This window comes from Phyllostomus discolor, chromosome 13 (genome assembly GCF_004126475.2).
Source record: "Phyllostomus discolor isolate MPI-MPIP mPhyDis1 chromosome 13, mPhyDis1.pri.v3, whole genome shotgun sequence".
NCBI lineage: Eukaryota > Metazoa > Chordata > Mammalia > Chiroptera > Phyllostomidae > Phyllostomus > Phyllostomus discolor.
In genome coordinates, this window is record NC_040915.2 from 41282234 (window position 1) to 41308189 (window position 25956).

The 25956-nt window shown below is 56.3% G+C and overlaps 3 protein-coding genes across 6 annotated transcripts in view; 1 reads left to right on the forward strand and 2 right to left on the reverse strand.

Moving 5' to 3' along the window:
* PGAM5 (PGAM family member 5, mitochondrial serine/threonine protein phosphatase) lies at nt 1–6289 on the reverse strand. Of its 2 annotated transcripts, none has more exons than XM_028503625.2 (6): nt 6032–6289; nt 3889–4067; nt 3020–3145; nt 2850–2938; nt 2588–2718; nt 1–1039 (listed from the first exon to the last, which is right to left on the reverse strand). In XM_028503625.2, the coding sequence occupies exons 1-6, from the start codon at nt 6220–6222 to the stop codon at nt 889–891; spliced, it is 867 nt and encodes a 288-aa protein (XP_028359426.1). In that variant the 5' UTR covers nt 6223–6289; the 3' UTR covers nt 1–888. The 2 variants fall into 2 exon arrangements, with proteins under 2 accessions (XP_028359426.1, XP_028359425.1); XM_028503624.2 differs by having other exon boundaries at nt 2588–2721.
* A 2332-nt stretch (nt 6290–8621) lies between these two features.
* On the reverse strand, nt 8622–18063 carry PXMP2 (peroxisomal membrane protein 2). Of its 2 annotated transcripts, none has more exons than XM_036014501.1 (5): nt 17857–18063; nt 16316–16429; nt 14682–14844; nt 11611–11730; nt 8622–8708 (listed from the first exon to the last, which is right to left on the reverse strand). In XM_036014501.1, the coding sequence occupies exons 1-5, from the start codon at nt 17976–17978 to the stop codon at nt 8637–8639; spliced, it is 591 nt and encodes a 196-aa protein (XP_035870394.1). In that variant the 5' UTR covers nt 17979–18063; the 3' UTR covers nt 8622–8636. The 2 variants fall into 2 exon arrangements, with proteins under 2 accessions (XP_035870394.1, XP_028359392.1); XM_028503591.2 differs by lacking the exon at nt 8622–8708 and adding an exon at nt 9002–9366 and having other exon boundaries at nt 17857–18054.
* Nucleotides 18064–18305: 242 nt separating this feature from the next.
* POLE (DNA polymerase epsilon, catalytic subunit) overlaps nt 18306–25956 on the forward strand; it is a 39409-nt gene continuing 31758 nt past the window's right edge. The window contains exons 1-12 of one of the 2 annotated variants that reach the window (XM_028503580.2): nt 18306–18418; nt 19907–20048; nt 20374–20454; nt 20865–20909; nt 21066–21158; nt 21445–21599; nt 22806–22947; nt 23059–23139; nt 23684–23791; nt 24107–24217; nt 24487–24572; nt 24845–24964. In XM_028503580.2, the coding sequence (XP_028359381.1) occupies nt 18357–18418; nt 19907–20048; nt 20374–20454; nt 20865–20909; nt 21066–21158; nt 21445–21599; nt 22806–22947; nt 23059–23139; nt 23684–23791; nt 24107–24217; nt 24487–24572; nt 24845–24964 (1226 nt within the window). In that variant the 5' untranslated portion in view covers nt 18306–18356. The remainder of the gene's footprint in view (nt 18419–19906; nt 20049–20373; nt 20455–20864; nt 20910–21065; nt 21159–21444; nt 21600–22805; nt 22948–23058; nt 23140–23683; nt 23792–24106; nt 24218–24486; nt 24573–24844; nt 24965–25956) is intronic. The other variant, XM_036014497.1, reaches the window with a different exon arrangement.

Here is a 25956-nt window from a genome sequence, read left to right on the forward strand (position 1 = left end):
TTTGGAAACCAGTAAAATAAAATTTTATTTTGTAATTATTTCTAAAGTTGACAGAAATAGAGCAAGTATCCCATTTGGTTGACCTGATTGCAGAAAATGTTCATAATCACTTCATAGAAATTGTACTGTTTTTGTAAATTAACAGAATATTTGGGGTGGGCACATCATATCCAAATATTTAAATCTGTAAGCCTAAGAGCTTAACAGCCAGAGGCAATTGTCAGTTGGATATTTTACTGAAAACAGGACTCTGTTCTGGGCTGTCACCACCTGGCCCCCTGCCCTCACCTGCTCAGGTGCTCCTGTGTGTCCAGAGAGGCCAATCGTGTAGGTGAGTTCAGATCCAACAGCGTCAGGGGGGTGTGACTTTATCGACAGTGAGATACAGTTTCCACTGCCGGAACCCAGATGGACAGACAGTCTTGAGTTGACAGACACGTACCACAAGTGGCAGAAGGGTTGTAAGAAGTGAAAAGAATGTAGGAAGCAAAATAAGTCACAAATGGAAGTGCTGGGCCCTCCTCCAAGTCCCCAGTGCCAGACAAGCTTTGCTGACAGAGGGTCGAGGGGTCGCGTGGCCAGCTGTGGTTGTGACCAGAGACACATCGATGCAATCTGCATGGTCCCCGCAGTGACACCTGCGAGGCCTCCTTGCAACCCCACAGGCTTGTCCTGGGGGAGGAGACCCTGAGAAAGGATCGGCTGGTCTGACCTGAATGCTCCCCTTTTCCATCCAGGGCCACATGGACTGAAACACAGATTTCAGATACTTCCCTCTGTGGCTGCCTGGTCCTGGAGAGGAAGTGACCACAGCGCAGCCTGGGGAGGGGACGGCAGGAAGGCCTCTGTGTTCCTGGTGGCTCCCATGCCGGGTGAGGAGAGTGGGCCTCAGGAGCGGGAGATCTTGTCAGGAGGCATGAACCCCGTGTCCCCAAGGGCCCGGAGAGCCACACGGCCATCGGGCCGGACCACCAGATGGGTGATGCTGCCGTTGTTGAGGGAGAGGCGGAGCCAGCCTTCAGGAGGGAACTGCAGTGCCCTGGAGGGAGGACAAAACGGGCTGGAGGTACTCACAGAGCTGCCAGCCCCCACCCCGCAGAGCCACCGCCGGTGCCAACACCCCATGAAACTGGGGTGGTGACAGCCTACCCATGGGACGGGGGATGACAGGGCAGCACTCCTGAGCGTCTCCCCGGGACGGTGGGTGGCGACAGCCCACAGCCCCGTCACATTCCCACGATCTTGAAAATGCTGCCAGGCGCGGTTAGTGGGGAGCAGTTGCTACAAAGCCCAGTGTTCCCGGTCAGCAGGCAGCCTCCAGGCCCAGGTCTCGGTGGGGACAAACAGCATTGCCTCAGCGCCCCCTGCAGCCAGAGCCTCCAAAGAGCTGTCAACCTAAAGGAATAAGCTCCATGCTCCTTCCCGTCTCCGAGTCGCTGTTGCCGTCCTAAGTCAGTCAGCAGAGTGCCCTGCGCCTCGACGGACGTGCCGTGGCTCTTTCTGGCCCTCTGGTTTTAACACGGGTCACCTCTGCTCCAAGTCCCCAAGCATTCCTGGTGTTTTCTGCATGGGGGTCACTTAGCAGTGACTGCTGAGGTCGGCCCTGTCCCAGGATCTGGAATAAGGCTGTGTCCACAGACGGCTCACCCTCAGGTGCCCGAGGCAGTGCCTTGGATACGCGCACAGAGCACAGCTTTGGGGCTGGGCCTGCGGAGCACTGCGGTTGGAAGCTGTGGAGCCCAGAGGCCCCTCCACCCCTAGCAGCACTGGTCTAATGGGGAGCCCCCAAGTGAGCTGGGACTCCTGGGCCTCTCGTGGGTCCATGCACGTGACATCTAAGGAGAGATGGTCTCCAACAGCCCTGGGTACAGGCCCAGGGTTCAAGCACAGCAGGGAGAGGCCCTGAGCAGCTGGCTGTGCTCTGTCCTTCCCTGCCAGACTCACGAGAGGGGGAACCCCCTTGCAATGGAAGCACCTGACACTCTCTAATGGATTGGCTGGGGGGCAGGCGTAGGTTCCCAGTTACTTTAAATACACAAGCACCCAGCCGGCCTTCCCACCAATAGCCATCTGTGACACATGGCTGCAGCTCAGGGCAGTGTCACAAAGGCCCTAGGGCTGTGTGTGGAGCCAGGAAGCGAGGACACTGACGTCTGGAGTTCCCGACAGCCACGCTGGAGCAGCGAGGCAAGATGACTAACGAGGCGGGTGGGGCTCCCCACCAGTGCCGATCAGGAGCCCGTGGGATGGGAGCTACAGGAGGCAACGGAGGCATCGGGCTCCCGCAGAGGGAAGTCACTCAGGAAGACAGACCAAGGCGCACAGGGTGGCCCTGCGGCAGGACGGGCACTGTCGTCACTGAGGGGAAAAGATGACTGAAGTGACACGTCCAGTGCATACAGTGTCTTCACCCAGGACCTGGGTGACTGCCACCAAAGACACAATCACGAGAAACTCCAAGTGAAAGACATTCTACCAGACAGACAGCCCGGCCTCCAGGACAGTGTGAGGGCCAGAGGTGGGCAGAGGAGCTGGCGCTGGCTGGCAGGAGGGGAGGCCAGGCCCAGGGCACCCACGGGACCCTCACCGGCACACAATGTAGCGGATGACGTTGGCGTGGCAGATGAAGATCTCGTAACTGTCCTCCTGCTGCTTGGCATCTGCCCGGTGGATGTAGTTCCGGAAGGCGGCCTCAATCCTGGCTCCGTCTTCATAATACTGCTGGGGGGCAGAGTGAGACCCCTAAGACTGCAAGTGCTGGATGGGAGTGGAGAGAGCAGGGGGAGCTGCCCAGGGCAGGAGGGCCAGTGAGGGACAGGGAGGGAGACCACCACCGGGGGGTGTTTTACCACAGCCTCTGGCTTCCAGTGAGACACAGGGGGGTCGGGCTCAATGGGGGCACCTTCCCTCAGCAGGTCTGTACTGACCATGGAGACTCCTGCAGAGAAGCAGTGACTCAGCACAGTGACTGTGCGTGTCCCCGGAGGCTGCTGAGGGACCCAGGGACGCACACACCCACCTGGCAGGTGTTTGCTGATGATGTTGGTGGTTTCCACTGCGCGGGTCATGGAGGAATGCACTATTTTATTAAACTTCAGCCCCAAGCTTGCAAGTCGGAGACCAGTTAGCTCAGCCTGTTCACGACCTTGAAGGTGAAACACAGAGAATGACACGCTGCCGGAGTCTCCTGTTCACCCCACAAATGCCTCAATCCTGACCAAGTTCCACCAGGGTCAGGGGACAAGATGGGCAGGCTAAGTCTGGGCGGGCCATTTCTGAGTCCCTCACACCAGTGTCACTCAGCTTTGTGCAAAGATTTAGTCTCAAACACTTGTGACCTGCTGGCTGTGCCAGCACCAGATGTGGACACGGAAACCCAGTGACCCTGGCGTCACCAAGTACAGACTGTGCAGACGCAAGTGCTTGTCCTCAAATACGTCCAAGGATCTAGTGGAAATGTCCTCAAAAAGTCATTTTGGCTGCACACACGGATACCCACAGATGCAGCTTCAGCTCCATTTTTGTACCTGGAACGATGCACAGGGGGTGCCCCCTGCAGGAGCACACAAAGCCCCTGCCATGGTGGGAGACGGTGGGTATCAACACCTGCAGCAAGACCCACTGCACAGATGATGCTTTTTTTTTTTTTAACGGATCGAAGGCAAGACCCTCCAGCAAAGGTTACAACTGGCTTTACTGCTGTGGTCTGGAACCACGCCCACAACATCTCCGAGGTCTGCCTGCAATGTTTTTTAAAGTTGAGGACATTTTCAAAGCCTGTCTTGTATCAGAGGTGAATAGTTATAATGACAACCCACAAATCTGGGCCAAGGGTCCCTGATCAGGATCCAAGGAGGCTACAGCTGGGACTGAGCCCCAGCCACGTACCCAGGGGCGTCAGGGTGCGGTCCTTGTCCCGGGAGGCGTCCACGTGGTACTGGGAGTGCCTGATAAGGAAGATGTGCCGCGTGGCCTTGGCTTTGCAGTGGTCGACCCTGGACGCCACGTCGTCATCTCCAGAGTCTAGGTTCCTCTTCCGCAGGTTGACAAGGGACAGCGGTTCTCGCCTAATGTTGAAAGAGGAAACAGTATGCTCTTGTGACTCTTCACCTGTCAGGCTTCAGAATTCCTGGTGAGACGGTCTTTCCATGCTGGGAAAGCCCTGGGAGGCTCCAGTGGCCTCGTCCACCCCAGAGCTGTATGCCAGGCCTGCTGTGAGCGACTACTGGACAGGGAGCAGAGCAGGTGCACAAAGCCCTCATGCAATGTGTCCTGCAGGGACAGACTGGCAATGGCAGGGTGACCGGGGATGGAGAAGCAAGGCCAGGTTACAGGAGTGGCTATGGGAGGGTGGCCCGAACCACCTCGCTGAACAGTCACCGAGGTCAACTCTGAAACTGTGCTGTCCAATAGTAGCTGCTAACCACATGGCTACTTAATTCAAAATAACGAAAATGAAATAAAATTGAAGCACACTTTAAACACTCGGTAGTACGTGGGACGGGAGGGAGGGAATGTTTCCCTTATGGAATCTATGGTTGGCACCTGGAACGTTAGGAGCTGATGGGAGGGGAAGGGACACGTAGGCAAAGCTGCTGAGAAGCAACACATGACGTGTATGGCGGACATGTCTGGTGGCTCACAGAACTGAAGTGACTAGGAACTACACATCGGTGACACTGGCAGAGCTGGAACAAGAATGAACTTGGCTGGAGTAAGTTCTGGGGCAGCGGTGCTGATTCGAGGGCTCTGCCTGGGCCGTGCAAAACCATGGTGCCCGTAACACATTCAGGCTGAGCGGCTGCAACGGCAGGGGCGTGGGCACCGGGGCTGAGCCAGAGAAGACACCTGGGAGCCGCAGCCAGACAGGCAGCCCACACTGCATGCGGCTCCCAGGGAGAGGCTGCAGGTCTGAAGCCGTCCAGCAGGGACAGACCCTTCCACGGATCCAGGCTTCAGCCTCAGAGGGAGCCTGTTTCCTTACAAAGGCCTAAGACGTTGGGAAGACTGCCCTGATGTCAAAAAAAAGAAGACAGCCCGTTCTAATCACATGAAACAGACGTGTCAACCGAAGGACATTCTTCATGCTGTCATCACCATCCAAAAAAGTGAGAAACTGTCACAGCAAAAAGGAGCCCGAGGAGACAAGAGGACCCTGGGAGGTAAAACCTGGATTAATCTCCCTAAAGTATGGACATCATTGGTCGAGACACCCGTGCCACACTAGTAACAGAGGAAATTAGGTGTGGGGTACACAGGAACCCTGTCGTGTCTGCAATTTTCCTGCAAATCTAAAATAAAAAATAACTTTATCTCTTAAAAAGTAACGGTTAAAGAACAATCTCCATTTCGTTCCTGATACAACCGGGCTAAGAGTGTGTTAGTTCAGTGCCCCTCTCCCAGCAAACTGTCCAACGGCAGCCGGGAAGGTCTGTCCCAGGGAAACACACCACCAGCCGCGGCGGTGACGAGCTCCCAAGCACGGACATGTAGAGAGGAGGAAGAAACGGGTGAAACCCACTTTATTCGATCCAACGTATCACAAACACTATCGGCACATAAATACCTAAGCATCTGCACTGCTTTGGTTTTAAAATTTTACATTAAACGAAATTAAAAATCGTTTCCGGGTCCCAGGAGCCACCTTTCAAGCGCTCCTGAGGACATGTGGCTGGGCCCGGGTCACACCCGAGGGCCCCGCGCGCCCCCGCCCCGCGCACCCACATCCTCCCAGCGCCTAGGAAACGACCGAGGCGCCACATCCAACCCCAGGACGGAAACAGCGGGGACAAGCCCTCGGCCTACAACCGAAAACGACCACTGTCCCTGCCTCCTCGCACTCGCTCCTCAAAACGACCCTCTGGGCAGAGGAGGAGGCTCGGCGGGGTTGGGGGTCGCCCACTCACAGCCAGAGAGACCCCGCACGAAGCCCGGCTCCTTCTGCCAAACCGACCACGTCAGACCGAGCGGGGCGGCGAGGAGCCGTGGAGGACCCGCCGCCCGGCACCCCACCTCACCCGCCGGCCCGCACCTGTCCCAGTTGGGGTCCCAGACGCCGGGCCCGGGACGTGCGACCCCGGCCCACGCCGACGGCTCGACCACGCGCGGCTCCGCGTCCCCGCCCGCACGGGGCTTCCCCACCGCCACGGCAGAGAAGAGCACGGCGGCCGAGCCCCCGGCCAGGCCGCAGGCCGCCAGCTGCAGCGCGTGCCGGAACGCCATGCCCGGCCGTCCCGCTCGGCCCCGCGCAAGCGCTCATGGGCGCGGACGGCGGGCCGCTGGGCGCACGCTGCGGCGGACGCCCGCTTCCGGCCACCGGCGGCGCCGCGGGGCGGAAGTCCCGCCTCCTGGGGCGCAGGACCGCTGACTTCCGGAACCAGGCGCGGCAACTCGGTGAGTGGTCGTTTTGTGAGCCTCTCCCCCAGTTTTTGCGCGAAGTCCGGGTGCAAGTCACTGCTGCCTTGGAGCGCGAGCGTTCACGCGGCGACATCTGAGGGGCGCGACGGGAGCCCTGAGCTCGCCCAGCGCCCAGGACAGCGTGGGACTGGGCTGACCACGCCGCGGGAGCCAGAGGGCAGCGTGGCACAGGCGGCCTCGGAGATGCGAGACTGGAATTCAGTTTAGTGAACTGTGAAACCTCCGCAGGTCTCGTTTTGGTTTCACTGCAGTAAAATGCACACACGAGGTTACAGTCTTAACCACGTACCAGCGCGCGGCTCAGGGGCGTTGAGCCCGTTCGCACCGTGCAGCCGTCACCTCCCTGGGTCCCCAGGACTCGTTGGTCTTCCCAAACTGACGCTGCCCACATTCAGCACTTCCCCCAAGTCTCCGCTCAGCCTCTGTGCGGTTGACGAGGCACCGCGTGTGAGTGAAATCATAGAGTATTTGTTCCACTGGGGACAAACTTATTTCACTGAACGTAAGGTCCTCAAGATTTATCCACGTTGGAGCAGGAGTCAGAATACCCTTCCTTTGTAAGACCCAATTAAATTCCACTGTGTGATAGATCACTTCTTGCCCATCCAGGCTTCCGTGGACACGGGTTTTCCATCTCCTGGCAGTTGTGGCTGTGAACGTGGGCGTGCAGATCTCTTCGAGTCCCCCGCCTTCAGTTCTTTTGCGGGCCCATCCAGAAGTGGACTTCTTGGGTCACCCACCTATGCAGGTTTTTAAGTTGAGAAGTGATGCGCTCTGGTTTACATTTTTAAAACACTTTGGCCCTGGCTGGCGTGGCTCAGTGGATTGAGCACGGGCGCTGCAAACCAAATGGTCACTGGTTCGATTCCCAGTCAGGACACATGCCTGGGTTGCGGGCCAGGTCCCCAGTAGAGGGCGCTGTGAGAGACAACCACACATTGATGTTTCTCTCTCTTTCTCCCTCCCTTCCCCTCTCTAAAAATAAAGTATTGTTTTAAAAAGACAGAAAAAAAATGCAATAAAGCCACTGGCAAGTGTGTTCAATATTGTTTTTTTTAAATCATGTTTTTAAAAAAACACTTTGGATTTTGGAAAATTAGTCTATTACCATGAACTACCTAGATCTTAGTTTAAACGTGGTGTCTTGAACACATACATTTATGTCTCCTCCTAGAAGGTTGCTTACTAAACCAAAGGTAAAAAGATTTAAAAAGGAAAAGAAAAAGATAAATACACAAGGACGTACCTGAGTCCACAAAAAAGAATAAATCAGTTGACAAAATTTTGGAAGCTGGAAATCAAGCCTATTGACCTGGGAAGATAAATCACCAGATGCCTGTACTCATGGAACCCAGGAAGCAAGCTCATAAGTGAGTCCAGAAAGTTCAGGGAGTCACAGGCATTATCTCACCTTCCCCCCACCCCCAGAAGGATGGTGGGTGGGGCTGAACAAGAGCACAGTCCTCTACCTCTCCTCCATCACCTATACATTCAGGTGAGTGCTGCACCTCCTATATGGCAGAAGTCTAGAGAAGTTTCATCCCAGAGGATCTGAACCAGAAGGACTGGGTGTGAGACACCAGGCAGCTGAGACTGGGAGGCAGTGATAACAGTGACATTATCTGAAGGCCATGTCCTAATAGGGCCTCTCACCCTCTCCTGCAGTTGGCCACTAGGCTTACTCCCAGCTCCACCACAAACGCTATCCTTCCCCCAGGCAAGAAAGGAAAGGATTCCTCTCTGGGGAAACGGACCGGCCCACGAGAAAAGACCTCAGTTACTGAGAACTAGTGATTCCCAGCAAAACTGGGTCAGCCCACAGAGAGTGACATCTGACGAGTGCAGCACCTTCACACTGAGCTCCCAGAGACTTCTCGAGTGGCTCTGACTCCAACGCTGATGCACCATCAAAGATCAACAGACATATGAGGAAATCCCAACTGAGAAAGACAAAGACCTGAATGAGGAAAAACAAGCTCTGATTAAGTAGAAAGAAAGAAAATTTCACAAAATAGATAACTAAGCTTCCCAAGGGATTTTTAAAAAAGATTTTATTTATTTTTAGAGAGAGGGGAAGGGAGAGAGAAAGAGGAAGAGAAACACTGATGTGTGGTTGCCTTGCACGCATCCCCAACTGGGCACCCGGCCCACAACCCAGGCACGTGCCCTGACCAGGAATCCAACTGGCGTGGCGAATCCTTTGGTTTGCAGGCTGCAGCTCAGTCCACTGAGCCACAGCAGCCCAGGCGGGCCGCCAAGGGATGTTGTATCCATGATACCAGGGTGGGATCCTATCAGGAAAGAAGGTTCTGAGTGAGAACAGGGTGGGAGGGTTATTGTCACTGAGCAGCAGGAGAGCTGGAATCAGCTGCAGGTCAGCCTGTTTATCACCCAGCCTCTCAGAGCTTCTAGGGAAGTCTTGGTTTAGAAGCGCCTTTTCCTCCGGTGCCCGGTAGCTAAGCAGTAGTATTGTATGTTTTACCATGATTTCTTGTGAAAGTAAAAAAAGACATGAGGGCAGCCCTCAGACCATGCATTTGTTCCAAAGCCACAACAGTCACTGTGAGAAATTAAAATCACCACAGAAAAAGCTACACTAGAGTTTATTGTGATCCTAATTCACTCCAAGGTGGCTCGTGAAATCATCGCAACTGTGTGTTTTAAGTTTCTAGGCAGCACCACCTGAATTCAGCTACTGCCTTTTTAGAGCATAAGATTCTAACATTAAGAGGTTGCTGATTCTCCATCACTTTAAGGCATGTTGAATCACAGGATCTGGCGTAAGACACGTTGTGGCCAGGCTGTTTCTACGCTCACCTGCCCAGGTGAGCGCTGCCCCAGACTCAGCTCAGCAGTGCACGGACATCTCTCCGGCCGTCCTCACTTCCCCAGGGAGGCCAGGTAGGCATACCAGAACAGAGCCACCAGGTTGGCAAAGAGCACCCGGAACTGCCGGAGAGAACACAGGCCCGAGTAAGCGCAAGGCCCTGGTGACACTCAGCAGACACCAGTCCCCTGGGGCAGAGTCCACTCACTGGTGGGTCTGTCCACCCACTGTTGTTTGCTGGCTTTTCCTTTGTGCCGGGCACTGTGCAAAGGGAGAGGACAAGAGCTCCTGCCTCGTGAGGCCTACAGGCCCGCAGGGAAACCTCACAGTACCTGTCCCTCAGCTCCCTCACGAGCACTTCAGCTTCAGGTCCTGGCTCAGCCTCTGTCACCTCAAGACTGTCCCCTCTGACCCCCCACGTGCCCTGCTCCTCACTTGAAGCTGTCACTGTCCCACTGCCCTGCTGCAGTGATCTCTTGGGCAGGCCCCCACCTGAAATCACCTCTCGTCAGGGAGTCTACCTGGCACATGAGCTCCATGGGAGCAGCAGTCTGCTCCACCTCTTTAGAGTCCGTACCCCCAGCCTGCAGCAGCGGGCCCTACAGTGGGTGCTCAGTGAGCATTTGTTGAACAACCCACTGCCCCTTAAGCATCCACCCGCAACCACCTAGAACGGAAACGCCAGCCACGTAGCTCTCTGTCCCTACTACTTGCAAAGATTCAATTCTCCAGCCTGTCCTCTGGCGCCCATAGATCCTTCCACGACCCCGGCCACCCTGTCTTCGTCCTTGTCTCCTCTGTACCCCTCACACTCACGGCCAAGCCCAGCTTCATCACCTCCTGTTCCCTGGCTGCACCCTCGGGAAGACCTTGACTCTCACTGCCCCTCACCTCCCCAAGCCCCAGGCCTGTGCGCATGGTGGTCTCCAGCCTCCCTGGCCCCGTGTCCAGTGCACTCCCTCCCATTCTCAGGTGCATGCCTTTACCCCCATTCTGGCCCAACCCACCCTTTGCACTCCCAGAAGAAAAAAGGCGTGGAGAGAGGTCCCCAGCAACTGTCACCCCCTCTCATCCCTGGTCACAAAGAGCCTCTGTGCTGATACCTGACCCTTCCCTTCCCACTTGGGGTGGCCCATGCACACCTCTGTAAGACTGGACTAGCTTCTAGCTTCACAGCCTCCTCCCGCCCTCTCCCACCTATCACACCCACTGCTTCACCCATCCACTCCTCAATGCACGGCAGTCTGGCTTCAGCCCCGGGGAGCCCCTGGAGCTGCTCCTGGGGAGGTCACCTGTAAGGGTCATTGTTGAAGCCCGGGGAAACTAACCACCTTCCATTCCAGTGTAGCACCTGCTGTGGCTGCCTCTCTTGTAGTCTCCTCTGGGGGTTCTGCTACCAGATTCCTGGGGGTGGGGGTCGCTGAGCCTGTTCCTCCCACCGCCCCCCATCCTTCCAGCGGAGCTCTTTCCCAAGAGGGTCCTGCCCTCCTCTCCTCCCTCTAGAGCGGATGAAACCATTCTTCCCCAGGCACTCCAGGCAGGTCACTCCAATGGCTGCAGAAGAGCGGCAGCACGCAGGCCTGAGGCTGCTGCCCTTGGAAAGGCCCAGCAGCTTCTGGAAACGGGGATTTTGGGAGGGGCCCCGCCCTTGCCCAACCGATAAGAATGGCCCCCAGTGCCTACCCTGCTTGCAAAAACACTGTGGCTCGTGCTGACCGCCAGCCCTGCAGAGCTTCCCGCTTGCCCGGCCCCCACTAAAGACCCCAAATGTTGGGTCTCCGATGGGCGTTCCTGGGCAGAATCATGGCCTCGGCATTGGCACATTTTGTTGGTAAGCGAGAGCTCGCGGTGTGTGACCAGCTAGGCTGGGCGGGGGTGGGGGCTGCCTAGGAAGTCTGCACTGGATTCCTAGGACCCAGCTCAGTTTTGCTGCGCGGCCGTAATCAACCTGGCCGGGCCGTCCTAGCAGATGCTCACCCCCCAGCGTGGCCCTGCGAGCCGCTGACCACGGGCCGCGCCTGGCTTGCACAGGCGGTGGGGAGGCCGGCCACACCCGCAGGCGTTCAAATCGGTGCGGGTACAGCGCCTGCCTGGGTGGCTCTGACGTCACTGCGGCGCGGCCCCGCCTCAGGGAAACCCGAGCGCTGCCCAGACCCGGGCTTTCGGTAAACGTTTGCGTGATGAACGCACGTAGGCGGGCACCCGCTGCGGGCTTTGCCCCCGAATCCAGACCTTAAGGGTTCCGGGTGGAGTCCGGAACCTGGGCGACGCCGAGAGGAAACACAGGTTGTCGCGAGGGGCAGAACAAGGCTGAAGGGGAGCGGCAGGGCGCATGCCCTGCGGCCCGGCGCGTGCGGCAGCCTCACCTGCACCGGGACGTAGTTGACGTTGATGAACTGCACCGGGGTCCAGAGGCGCCAGTTGGTCTGCAGCGCCGGCCAGAAGGCGCTCCTCACCTTGGCGGCGCCGGCGGCCGGGTCTCCGCCCTGGAAAGGAGGGAAGCGCAGGCCGTAAGCGAGCCCCACTGCCCTCGGGCTGAGGCCGGGGCATCAGGATCTGGGGGCCCCACACCCTAACGCGGTGGGCTTTGCTCCGTCAGGAGCGGTGCAGCTGGACGCTCACCCTCCAGCTGGAAGAGCTGCGGCACGGGGAGCGCCGCGCTCCCGGGAGGGACGTCAGTCCCCGCCCCCGACGGCTGCCCCGCGGCGCTGGGCGCCCCGCACCTGCTCCTCAGGGCTCCGCGGTCAGTTCTTGACAAAATAATCTCCAAAGTCGACGCATTCCCTACCGAAACTTGTCAGTTTTTTAAAATGTACCCAAAAAGTTGATCCTAAATATCTTCTGGAAGGATAGGTGCGTAATAGCCACCTTGAAAAGGCCAACGTTACCACCGATTTAAAATAGCATAAAATAAGGTGATGAAGAGTCTGGTAGCAACAGCCAAAAACAAAAAAGACAATGGAAATGAACAGTCCATCAAAAGAACAGAGTAATGCCCTAAACACACAGGAATGTGATAACTGAATGTTTCAAAACACCAGGAATTGTTAAATAAGTAGTAATGAGACAATTTGCTATTTAAATGCAAAATACCAAAACAGAAGCATTTATCCCGCTGTAAATACAAATAAAACCATAAGAATACTAAAGTACAGCGTGTTTCTTTTTTTTCTTTGAGTTTATCAAAATGTACAAAATCCTGAGTAGAATATTTCCCACATCCTCCTCTAAGGAAGCCCACAAAGGAAACAATGACAGATCTGAATACCCGGATTTTTAAAACTCCTACACTGGGCCCTGCCTGGTGTGCTCAGTGGATTGAGCACCGGCCTGCGAAACCAAGGGTCGACTGTTCGATCCCCAGTCGGGGCACATGCCCGGGTTGTGGCCGGGTCCCCAGTGGGGGGCGCACAGAGGCAACCACACACTGATGTTTATCTCCCTGTCTCCCTCCTGTCCCCTCTCTCTAAAAATAAATAAATAAAGGGAGGGAGAGAGAGAAACATCAATGTGTGGTTGCAGGGGACTATGGCCTGCAACCCAGGCATGTGCCCTGGCTGGGAATCGAACCTGGGATGCTTTGGTTCGCAGCCCACACTCAGTCCACTGAGCTACGCCAGCCAGGGCTAAATAAGCTCTTTTAAAAAAATAGGTGATGTAATGGACGTAGGAGTTTTTTTAAAAAAATAAAACTCCTATATGGGGAAAGACACTATAAAAAACTTCACTTGCAACTCAACATTGTAACTTTATTGAGTTGGAAGACAAACACCTAGAAAGGGGGAATGTGTGCAGCTTGTATTTGGCACACGGTCGCTGTCCTCAACACACAGACATATGCACCAGCTCAGAGAAAGCAAGCTCACTAACAAAACAGGTGAGGCTCACGGACACAGATGAGCACAAGGAAGGCATTCTGCTCCATAAACAGGTGTAAGGTGAGCTGTGTTTCACCTCTCAGATTGCAAGTTATTTACAGAAGGAAACTGCAGTCACAGCTGTTGCAGAGGGAACGGCTGTAAGGGTTAAGAGCACTGGAGTCACAGAGCCTGGGTCTGCCTCTGACTCAGGACTCTCGGGTCACAGGGACCCAGGAGGCCAGCTGTGCACCCTGTGGGCCTCGGCCTCCCCTGTGGTCCAGAAGGGGAGGTGCGCCCGGCTGCGCCCGAGGCAGAGCACGGGACAAGGCAGGTGCTCAAGGAATGTCAGCGGGTGCCGTTCTTCCGCATCACTGCGGGGAGGACGGAGGGTGGCCTTCTCAGGCAGTTCTAGGAACTAACCAGACAGGAGGCCTTCCATGGCAGGGACAGGCATGAGGTGGGACGCTGTCACACCGTGTCTGTGAGCAGAAGAAAGTGCCAGCTGCAGCGGCTGGAGCGTGAGAGCCGTCTAGGGCGGTCCCCCGAGTATCATGTGTGTGCGGGGCGCTTCACGCACTCTGGTAACACCTGACACAGGCCCAGGGTTTCTGCTCTCTCATGAAAATGTCTTTCCCGCAGATTTGGAAGGAAGTAACAAAGAGCCCTGGAGCCCTCGCTTCTGACGTGGGCCCCTCTGCTGCCTCGGCTCAGGTCTCCTGGGGACGTTTTGCTATCAGGGACTTACCAGCAATCACAGTGAGGTCTACGCATCTTTCCTACTACCCACCCGCCCCCCCGGGTCACTCTACACAACAAGGGGTATTCTCCTCAGTAACAAGAACCTGCGATGCTGTTCCAAAATAAAACCTGCATGAGAAGACTTGACAGTCTGCGACTGGCTGAAACAAATTTCAAGGCGGAGCACGGCGCATCTCAGGCACAGAGAAGGAGGTGAGGGTGGGGGAGCCAGCAAACTGGGCAGGCCCCGGCACGAGGGTGGGGGGCGCAGGCCTCCCACGTGGGGCCCAGGACGCCACGTCCGTGCTGCTGAGTCAGCTCCTTCAGAGCACTTGGGAGGCCCAGGCACTGGGTCGGCTCAGGCTTCTGCTACACCCTTGGGGTCTGAACCTCCTGGGCCACGGTCTCTTTGGCAGATTGGCAAAGTGCATGGACCCAGTTTCCAGAACCATGTTTGGTAATGTATAAAATATACAGGGCTGCAGAGGAAAAATTACACTGAATACAGTATCCAAGTATTCAGAAGAGTTTCATGATCAACTAGTATATGTGCTTTAGTAACACATTCAGTGACGAGACCTAACAGCAGGTTCAAGGAGTGAGGAGCATAAATGTCATTCGGGGACATCTGACCGGTGTGTGATTCCCACTGCAGACCCGCGGGCACTGAGCACAGGGCTGTGCTCCACTCCCAGTGTTCACCGAGAAAAACGGGAGCCTTCATCTGAGTGTCGCGACAAGTTCGCAGACCCTCAGACTTCCACCCCCAGACGCAGGTCAAGAGCCCCTTTGCCCAGGGAGGAGCTGTGGGGTAGGGGTGGGGGGCAGCAGAGACCAACCTCCAGGAAGTTCATGACGAGGAAGAACAACAACAGGAAGGCTGGTGCAAAGAGAAGGCGGTCCAGGAGGAGCCTCTTGACCCCGGCCCAGGGGACCTCGGGAGGGATCCAGTGCTCCATGAAGAGGTAGAAGAAGTGGCTCAGTGGCCCTGTGAAGAAGAACCTGAGGCCCGGGGGCGGGGTGGGGGCGAGGGGTGAGCTGGAGCGCCTTCTCGGGCCTGGGCTCACCCCCACACACCAGGTCCCAACCCGGCCCCCTGCGTCCCTCAGCACTGGCCCCGCAGAGCTGCGGCCCCTCTACAAAGTGAGCTTGTTTGACTCGACCTCAAGCGTTCTTTTTTGCCTCCGATGGACCAGACTCCCTCCTGCCCTGGATCCACACCATCCTCCCATGGCCATCTCCTCAGCACTGTCTGCTGGGAGAGTTCTTTCCCGCTTGTTCTCCATAACGAACCCACCACTGCCTCCACCACCCTCTGTCCCAGGGCCTGCTGCGATTTCTTCACAGCAGGTGTCACTACATGCCACGGTCTCATTTGTCTAATTGCACAGTGCCCTCTCCTCACCCCCTGGAAGGTAAAACCGTCCCACTGTCACAGGACAGAATTGTGTCTGTCTGTTCACTGCCCTGGCTCAACAGGTGCTCAGTGGTAAATAAAAGGACACACCCCAGGTAATTCGCCAGGGGAACACTGGGGCTGTACACCGGCTTGTCGGCCCTGCTGCCCTTCATTGCAAAGTGCACGGAGACCTGGACCCAGCCACACGCTTCGTGCCATAAAATTCAGCAATAAAAAGGTGGGCAGGCACCCAGGGGTCTTCCAGCTTCTGACACTGAGATTCTTCAAACAGCTGGTTCCCAGTGGTCCTTCCCACCCTGCCAGAGAAGGACAGCAGCCTCTTGATGGAAAACTGGTGGGGAAGGCCCCCCCAAGGGATTCTGACACATTTCCTCTCTCTGGGGGGTGGGGAATTACAGGTTTAAACACATTATGGAAAAAGCTATGAATAAAGGTAACAACACTCACAGACGAGATCAGCTGCATTCAGGGTGGTATGGCCGTAGACTAAAGTTAACAATACTAACTAACAAACATGATATTTGTGAATTTTGAATTGGAGAAAAAAATCACTTATTGCAAAAGACTTCAAAATCATCCATCCATACAGATACTACTGTTGGCCAGAGAACTCGGTGAATTTAGTTGGTAAGGCTCCTGAATCTCTGGGCTTTTGTAATTCAATAAGTGGTTCAGGAACTGGGCATTTTTTCAGGACACCTCAGTATTTTTTCTGGACGTTCGTGCTATGAAAATAGCTAACTGGCAGGACTGAGTCTGTTCTCCATTATCAGTGGTCTTTCAGTCTTGAAGTCTGACTTAGATTCAGGTGTGTTACCTGCTCTTCGTTCCTTCAGCCCAATGAAGAGACCGCTCCCACCCATGAAATTCAAAATAACCCTATAAAACTAGAAAATAAATGAAGTTAACATCCGCTGTTCTAATTTTTCCTCATGATTACTTCAATGCTTTTAAACATTATTTTTCTAAATTAGATTACTCCAGAAACTTGATACCTTAGCTTTACTGCACTCAGTCTGCTACTGGGCAAACCAGCCCCGTTATGGAACTCACCCGTAAATGGCATATCTGAGAGGCCCACTGCTGTCTAGCTTTTGAGAGCCGTTTTCTTTTTTCCTCTTCTTAATCATCTGGGCCAGGAAATTCCCAAGTGCTGACAAGATGCCGCTGTGGACAGAGAGGTGGTAAGAACACAGGAGCAGCAGCAGGCAGGCTCTGTCCCCGCATGGAGCCAGCAGGGCTGTTCTGAGGTCCTGCTGGGGGTGCAGGGACAGATCCTCATACGGCAGCAATGCAAGCTCCCTGGGTCAAAGGGCAGAGGAGACTGCAGGACACACACACACACGGGAGCACAGCGGGATCTTCACTCTGTGGACAGTGTCAGGGTCCATATCCCGGTGGTGACATTATCCTGTAATTCTGCAAAGGTCACCATGTGTGGGAGGGAAACTTCTGATGAAAATTTTCAGTGTTTTGGCCCTGCTGGTGGATAAAACCTGCACGTGATACAACGAGAGCACCAAACACACACACACACACGGGGCAAGTGCAAGAAAAGCTGGGGAAATCTGAGTATGATCTGTGGTCTGTATGCACTTCAGTGTTCTGGTTGTGATATTGTATTTGTCTTACAAAACGTTACCGATGAAGGAAACTGGGCAAGTGTACAAGGGATCTCTCTGCACTACTTCTTATAACCGCATGTGAGTCTGCAATGACCACAGTAACACATTTCAGTGAAAAGGTAGAGACAGGCCCAGTCCCTCCAAGGCCTGGTCTGCAGCTGCCCTCTGAGCAGCTCTCAGAGCTAAAATATCCAAAGGTCTCGGTGTGGGCGATCGAGACCTTGATCTGATCCCCGGACACTTGTCCTCCCCCTTGCTCACTGTTCAACTTCCACTCCCTCAGCCGGCTGCTCCCTCCAGACCTTTGCAGACGCTGTACCCGCTGCCAAAGAGCACTTGCGTCCCTTCAGCTTCTGTTCAAATGTCGCCTCCTTGGATAAGTTCCTTGTTTTATAGATTTACCCGCTTTTTGTCTAGTTCTTCACTAGAATGCCAGCTCCATGGCGGTCGGGGCCTCAGCCACCTCTCTAAACACTGAGGATGCTGGGCACACAGGAAGCGCGTTGTGCACGTCTATGAAAGGCTGAACTAATAAAAGGGACCAAGTTTGTAAAATCAGTTCGCTGGAAGTAATGAGGAGGGAGCTGTCTCATAAACAGGGCAGCGGTGTGGGTCAAAGGGCGGGTCCGCCTAGCGGCTCCGAGGCGCTTTGCCCACACAAATCTGATCCCCTGGCCCTTAGAGCTCTCCGGCGGACGTAGACCCCCGCCCCCGCCCCCAGGCCCGTCGACGCGGGGACGCATCTGCAGGAGTGCCCCCCCCCCCCCAGATTCTAGGCTCTCCCCTCTCCTGTACCCGGGTGCTCAGCGAGAGCGCCTGCGAATGACAGCGCGGAGCCCGGGTGGGCTTCAGGTCTCTGGAGGTCCCTTCTACCCCGGCAGGAGCCCTCCGCACTCAACCCCCTAGGGAGGCGGCTCCGCAGCTTGCGCTCTGGCCGCGTCCGCCGGGCCCCGCCCGGCCCGCGCCCACCTGGTGGCCGCTTTGGTGAGCACCGGGTAGAGCCGCAGGAGGCGCAGGTACTGAGAGAGCGCCCGCCGCGGCAGCGCCGCGAGCCCGGTCTCGGACGGTAGCCTGGACGCGGCCGGAGCCATGGTCTCCGGGTACCCACCCCGCCCCAGGTCCGCCGGGAGCTGGCGCGGGGACGGCCAGACATTTCCCGCCCCGCCGCGTCCCGCAGCGCCGCGGGGGACGGAGCCGGCCGTGCGCGGCGCGCGCCTCCGCACACTTTTCCCCGGGTCCCTAACGGGCCGCCTCCCCTCGGGCGCCGGCGGCGATTGGAGCTGGAGGCGCCTGCGCAAAGCCCTCAGGCGTCCCGGAGGAGCCCCCTCCCCTCCGGCGCAGGCGGCGACTGGAGCTCGGCGGGGGGGGCGCGACGCGTCTCGGGATTGGGCGGCAGGGCACTTCTCGTCTCTCGCGAGAGTTGGTGGGAGCGCGCCAAATTTCTCCGGGGCTGCCGCGGTGGCGGCGCGATGGTGCTGAGGAACAGCGGGCGGCGGTACGCGGAGCCGGGCGCGGACGGCGAGGCCAGCCGGTGAGAGGCGCCGCGGGCGCGCTCGGGCCCTCCCTCCCTGCGGGGCTCTGGGCGCTCGCCGAGGAGGCGGCGGGCGCGGCGCTCTCGTCCGCCCGCGCCCCGCGGCTCTCAGCGGCGGCGGCTGCGGTGGGGATCCCCGGGAGCCGCCCCGGCGACAGGGAGGCGCCGAGTCCTGGCAGCCGCCGTCCCCTCCCCTTCAGGCCCCTCACAGCCCGGGCCGGGACTGCGGGGCCCGCGGGCAGCGCGCCGCCCGGGTCGGCGGGGAGCGGCAGCTGCCGCCGGGACCAGGGGGCGGTCCGCGAGCCGGCCGCGCGGCGCCGGGTACGGAGCGCCCGCTTTGTCCAGAGAACCCGGCGCCACGGGACGGTCGTTCCTGTCAGCCCGCTTGGTCGTCGCGGTTCTCGCTTTAAACAAACAAAAAAACAAACAAGAAAAACCGCTGTGCTGCGCCGTGCCGCCAGCTTCGCAGCTCTCTTTCTGTTGTTACAACCCACGAAAGTCTTACCGGACCTGCCCTGCCCTGCCCTGCCCTGACGGAGTGCGCACCCTGCAGACGCGGTCGCGCGCGGCGGGGGTCCGGGGCGCGGGGCTGCACCGTGGGCGGGGGCGGGGGGGGCTTCTCCCGGGCGCGGTCTCCGAGGGCCGGCAGAACTGCCGAGCGGATCGTGGGAAGTCCACTCCGCCAAGAAACACGCGCCGACCAGGGAGCAGACCCTTGAGAAGTAAAGTTAAGAGACAAACCGTAGACCCTCGGTGCGGGGATGCCTGACGCCTCCGCCGGGCTCCCGGGTGGGTGGCGGCGTCCCGCGTCGCCGGAGCCCGAGCTCCAGTGTGCCCGGGTGTGTGTGCACACGCGCGCGCCGTAGCTCAGCTCCCGCCCAGCTCACAGCCGGGCGAACCCTCCGCGGGGCGGGGGTCACCTCGGGCACCGTCTCTGCTTTCGCCAAACCCACGGAGCCATGAAATGTGCGACTTGCCGGGGCGGTGGGTTGTTTCCCTCGCCCCAGTTCCCTGGCGGTCCGTCTTAGCTGTTGCAAGTGCCGCCCAGCCGGTCCCTGTTTATGGGTGGGCAGTGTTCCACGGGGTGCGCACGTCTGGGCCGTTCCCACTCTCTGGCCGCGGCGAGTAGAGCTGCTGCTCGCGTGCAGGCTGTGGGACGGTCGTGAGGTCGCCTGTCTCCAGGATGAATGGCCGGGAGCCCGGTGCTGGCCTCCTGCACTTTCGCTGTCCCAGGGGCAGCAGTGTCCAGCCGTGGTGGTCATTTGTAGTGTCCTGCTCCCAGAGGTGAGCAGCTGTGGAGGGTCCTGCCTGCCCCACTCGTGCTTTCCCCATGACTTGTTATTTTAGTGAGCGGTTTTGCTCAACGGGAAGTTTTCAGGGATGGGTCCACATCTGTCGCATCTGAAACTCCCTCCCTGGACCGGCCGAGGGCTGTGGAGTGCAGAGCATGGTGGTGAGCCGGGGCTGGGTGTCCCTCCTTCCACCCAGGGATGATGGCCCCACCTCCTCGGCCTCGGCCCTCAAGCGCCTGGAGCGCAGTCAGTGGACGGACAAGATGGATGCGCGGTTCGGCTTCGAGAGGCTCAAGGAGCCAGGGGAGAAGACCGGCTGGCTCATCAACATGCACCCTGTGAGCTCCCGGGCTCTGCCGCCCCTGTGGGGCACAGGTGGAGGTGGGCGTGTTGGCAGTTCCACTGTTGAACGTGTTTGGGCCACAGAAGACGCTGGGAAGACTGGGGGGGGGGGCAGATCTCTGTTACCTGTGAGCACATAGCTTTTAAGAAGGAGGACAGATCCAGAGAGACTCCTGTCGGGAGGCTGTTACGATGGGGGTTGTGAGTGGGGCTGGTGGCCTGGATGCAGGGCTGGGGAGGGTTTGTTTTCAAAGCGGAGGAAGGCGCTGTTGTGCCAGGCAGAGGATAACCTGGCCCCCATGCTGACCGACCCCCTTGTAGACTGAGGTTCTGGACGAGGACAAACGCCTGGTCAGTGCAGTGGATTACTACTTCATTCAGGATGATGGGAGCAGGTTTAAGGTAAGTCCCTGGACCCCAAGAGGCGAAACCCACTCGGTGACGAGGCTGAGCTGAGCCCAGAGTGGCACGTGATTGTTGAGCTCTACAGCTGTGGGGAGAGCTTGGGAGGCTTCCAGTGTGCAGCTGTCGGGAGCCCGTTGGGAAGATGGGCCCTGGGAGCACGTTCCTCACCACTTAGGGTGGGCTGACGGAACTAGCCAGGAAAGACCGACAGATGGGCAGCATCCTGTCCCTTGAGCCCTTGCCCTGTGGTGTGTGCAGACCCTGAATCCCTGTTGCCCCATCTCTCTTAAGGGATGTCAAGTGCAAAGGTGTGGGTGGGTCTGGGCTGCTCACAGGTGTAGCAGCCTGTCTTCTCCATTCTCCCTTTTCCTTTCTCATTGTCCCTGAATGGTCGGTGACTCTTACAGGTGGCTCTGCCCTACAAGCCATATTTCTACATCGCAACCAGAAAGGTATGTCCGTGCTTCATGGAATCAGTTCGGATGAACTGTGCCTCCTTGTTCGGGGTGGGGGTGTGTCAGAACTGAACATGAAGAGGCCTCTAGAGAAACAGCAGGGAAGGAAACATTTTACTAACGGAAGGTCCTTTCATTCTGATCCTGATGTAGGGTTGTGAGCGAGAAGTTTCAGCTTTCCTCTCCAAGAAGTTTCAGGGTAAAATTGCTAAAGTAGAGACTGTCCCCAAAGAGGATCTGGACTTGGTGAGTGTCACTCATACCTTTCAGGGTTTGTGAAGCTGGCTGCACTCTGCCAGGAGTAACGTGGTGGGAGGCCAGGCTCAGCGTCTGTGGAGGTGGGGACGGGGCCTTGATGACGGATGTCATTGAGAGAACTCAGGGGCATGTTTGGTGCCACATGCAACATTGAACAAGGTGCTTTGCTGTTGCCAACTTTTTTGACAAGTATACTTACCTTTGAATGGTCCTGCCTTTATTTTCTCCTTCCAATAAAATCTTTTCTCTCTTGCATGGTCTCTTCACTCTGTAGCCAAATCACTTGGTGGGCTTGAAGCGAAATTACATTAAGCTGTCCTTCCACACCGTGGAGGACCTCGTCAAAGTGAGGAAGGAGATTGCGCCTGCCGTGAGAAGGAACCGGGAGCAGGGCCACGCCAGCGATGCCTACACGGCTATGCTGTCCAGGTAGGCTTCGCTCCACAGGCAGAGCAGCCAGTCCGTCCTCAGGACCGCCCCATTTTTTCTACACTGACAGGACGGATAGGAGGTGGGAAAACCCAGCAATTAAGTGACCTTAATGACTGGCTCTGTTCAATGTGGAAACACTTGAGCAATTAAATAGAATTTCCTATATGCTCCATTTGTGTGAAGTCATTCATGGTGACTTCCATGCTTTATCTTATATTTTGTCTGTCTCTTATATGGGATAGATTTGCAACTCTAAAATTGAGTTGCTATAACAGTAAAGGCAGTTTAGATTTCTAATTCCATTTCCTTAACATTCTGTTTTCATAATTTATGGCAAGTATTAACCTGCCTACACATTTTATTAAGTGCCTGGATTTACACAGCACATTTTCTCCAGAGAACCTTGGGCATTATGCAGAGAAATTTCATATTCTCTGCACCAAACACTGTTTGCAAACTTTTACACAATAGTAATACGGAGCAGGGGAAGAAGTTAAGGAGAGGAAGTCTTGGTAAAGTAACAGGAGAACTAACTGTACCTTCTGACAAAAGAAGATCAATTTGGGACCCTGAACACTTCTGCAAACGCCCCTCGCCCCCTTGGTGCCCCATAAGTTACTTTTTAGAATATTACAGGACGTGACCAGAGACCAGGTCCCCAGAGGCCTAAGCCTTCTTTAAAACTCACTGTCTTTTTCCCCTTAATAGTCCATTCCTATAGTTTGAAGTTTAGTGGGTTACCATTGGAGTGAATATTCTACTGACAATGATTTCCTGCTTGAATATGGTAGGAGTAGAAATGGTAACAGAAATAGTTACTACTTACCTCTCACTCCACCTTTTCAAGAGCCTTAGAGCTGTTACATCACGACACTGCTGCGTTTTCTTCATGCAGAACCCAGCTCAGTGAGGGCAGGTCACACTTGTAGATGTGCCTCCCAAGTAACAGAGTTTCCTCTTTATTCTTTGAGTGGAGGTATAACCTGTGTCCTGTGACGTGCACGTGTTCTAAGCGTGCACTGAGCTTCCTTGTGTCTGTGCCTGCTGCTCAGTGAGGGTGTCATCCAGGGTCACCCTTAAGAAGGGCCCATCCTGGTCCTCAGCTGCTGCGGTTTAACTTTTGTGTTTGCTCCCTGTGGGTCGTGCTCTCTCCACCCCAGTCCTCGGGGAGTGCAGTTGAGTAAGCTGCTCTCTATTTCGCAGTGTTCTGCAAGGGGGCAGTGTGATTATGGATGAAGAGGAGACCTCTAAGAAGACTGCCGACCAACTGGACAACATTGTGGACATGCGGGAGTACGACGTGCCCTACCACATCCGCCTCTCCATCGACCTGAAGATCCATGTGGTGAGTGGGCGCGGCTCACGGGGGTGCCCGACAGCCAAAGGGTGGACTGAAGGGTAAATCCGTGGGGAAGCAGATTCAGAGCTCTCCAGTTCATGGCTGCCCATCCTGCAGGCACATTGGTACAATGTCAGACACCGAGGGAGCGCCTTGCCAGTGGAGATCACCCGTCGAGATGACCTCGTTGAACGACCTGTAAGTGCTGCTTGTTTTTCCTCCAGCCCAGGTTGCCCGCTGGTTTTTCGAGAGGTCTAAATCAGTGCTGAAAGGACAATTTGAATCAAAGGTCTATTTGCTTCTTTCCCCTGAGTACTTTCTGAAAAGGGTTATGGAGCCATCATTGTCCTGAATAGTTTCTAACCCAGGAGTACAGTTACACTTGTTCCCGTGCCTCCCCAGGTGATGCGGTCTCTGGGCTGGGGTGGGTCTGAGTGATTGAGGAAAGTTGGTAGCAAGAGATGTGGTGAAAAATGGATTTGTAACTGGAAGGCCTTGGTTCAGGGACCTCTTTGCAATCTTGTTTTCTCATTTCCAAGATGCAGATGTCTAGGCTTTTACTGCAATCCAGCCTTTTCTCGTGTGTGTTGAGTTGTCATTCCACTGGTGAATTATGGTCAGCCCTCAGATGCCTGTCCTGCTTTTGGGGGAACCTTTCCCTGTTTGCAGCTCAACTTTTGGTTTTAGCAGTTGGTGGTGGGTGTGGTTTATGACCAACTCACACTATGTTTTGTCCCTCCAGGACCCCGTGGTTTTGGCATTTGACATTGAGACAACCAAACTGCCCCTCAAGTTTCCTGATGCTGAGACTGACCAGATTATGATGATTTCCTATATGATTGATGGCCAGGTGAGCTGTGACTTCTAGGGTATGAAATCCCTTGGCACATGGACTTGGTCTGGTCCCCAAACCAGAACAGTGCCCACAACTAGTATTTTTTTGGTGATTAGTGAGTGAGTGGAATCCAAGAAAGTGAACAAGCAGTCTGTTCTGACACCAGCCATGCTCCCAACCTTCTGGTGAAAGTTTGAGGCGCTCAGGCTGTGGGAACGGTGGGCACCTTCCAGTTGACGCCGAGGTTATGGTGGTTGGAATTTCTTGGCTGGGACCGAGAGACATGCTTCAGCTTTGTGTCTAATCATGTGACTCCTGGTGAAATCCCAGGGCTACCTCATCACCAACAGGGAGATCGTTGCAGAGGACATTGAGGACTTTGAGTTCACCCCCAAGCCGGAGTATGAAGGTCCCTTCTGTGTCTTCAATGAACCTGACGAGGTAAGGAGCTGTTCCTGGGAAGTGCCAGCACTGTGGGGAGGTGGAGGAAGAGGCACGCCTGCCCTTCTGAGGCCGAGGTGTGCCTGCAGTCAGAGCAGCAGCTCCCGGGCTCTGCGCTCCCAACGTTGTCTGCGTCCACGGGCAGGCTCCGGTGGGGGCAGAGGTAAAGGGCTGCCGTGAGGTGGCTTTTCCAGAACTTGGGGGAGGTACTTGGAAGTAGCTCAAAGAAGAAGAGCAACCCCCTGAGTACTGTGACTCGTTGAATTCAGGTCCACCTAATCCAGAGATGGTTCGAACACATCCAGGAGACCAGACCCACCATCATGGTCACCTACAATGGGGACTTTTTTGACTGGTGAGTCTAATGTCTAATTTGTGAGTGACCTTTAAAAAGAGCTTGGGAGGGCACATCACGTTGTCAATTTACTTTATGCTGCTGAGCTGTATGCTGAGAAATGGTTACGATGGAAGAGTGGGGAGGGGAGTGGTGGGAGGGTCGCCGCTCTGAGGGGTGAGGACTCAGTGTGAGGAGCCCCTCGCTCGGCATCCCGGGGGGCGGTCTCCCCTGTCCCTGAGGGGACTGGAAACTAACTGCTCGTGTGCTCGTCCACCCTCGCTCGTCCCTAGGCCATTCGTGGAGGCCAGAGCAGCTGCCCACGGACTGAGCATGTACCAGGAGATCGGATTCCAGAAGGACAGCCAGGGGGAGTACAAGGCACCCCAGTGCATCCACATGGACTGTCTCAGGTAGGCCCCGCAGCTCACCTGGCAACGCGTCGGTGTCTCGGGAAGGCCTTCCATGAGTGTAGTCCAGTCCCATCCACCATCCACACCTTCGAAGTGAGGATGGTGGCCTCCAAGAAGCAGCTCCCTCCACTGAGGACAGCAGTTGCAGGCTCTGGCCAGGTGCTGGGATGTGCTGTCTTTTGTCACTTTTGTCACGTACTCATTACAGAGCTCACACCTGCTAAGCGCTGGTGTCAGGGTCAAGCAGCCAAACCAGAAAGAAAGGCCTGGTAGTGGGGCCCCTCATCTTCCCCACCTGAGCTCAGGTGCAGCAGCCCAGTTCTCTCAAAGGACAAGCACTCTGCCTGACAGACAGACTGGGGTGTCTGGGCCGGGAATAAGCATGCACAGTGGCCCAGCATGCTGAGAGGGAGGCTGGAGAGGACGGTGGTCTCGTGGGCCTTCAGTTCCCTGAGGGGAGGTGCGTTTCATCTTGGCCGTCATTGAGGAGGCATTGACACCTGTAACACTTGATCCACTTCCCCTCTAGCTCTGGTGTTACAGCACGTAGGCTGGAGGGGAGAGGCCTGGTTGTGTTGTGAACAGGAGTGAAGAGAGAGTTGGACTTGGGGAAGCTATGGATTTGGGGGACAGGCGTCCATAAGGCATGGGGAATGCTGGTTCTCAGGGTTGGGTGTGGGCATTCGGGGGAATGGGGCAGAGTTCGCATCAGATGGAAGCAGACCTAGGAGGCCCATCCAGGTGGAGACCATGGGACATGACGACGTGAGCAGGTGGGAGAGGGTGGACTCAAGAAGACAAGTGAGAGGAGAGGTAGGGGCCTCAGGGTGGTGATGCTGGGGGGCCACAGCAGGTATTTCCAGAGGTGAGGCCAAGGGAGTTGGGGGAGGACATGGGCAGTAGGAGCTGTGGATCCCAGGGAGACAGTGGTGTCAGTCATGGGGAGGAAGTGGAGACAGGCACAGGGTCAAAGAGCATGGGATGTCCTTGCT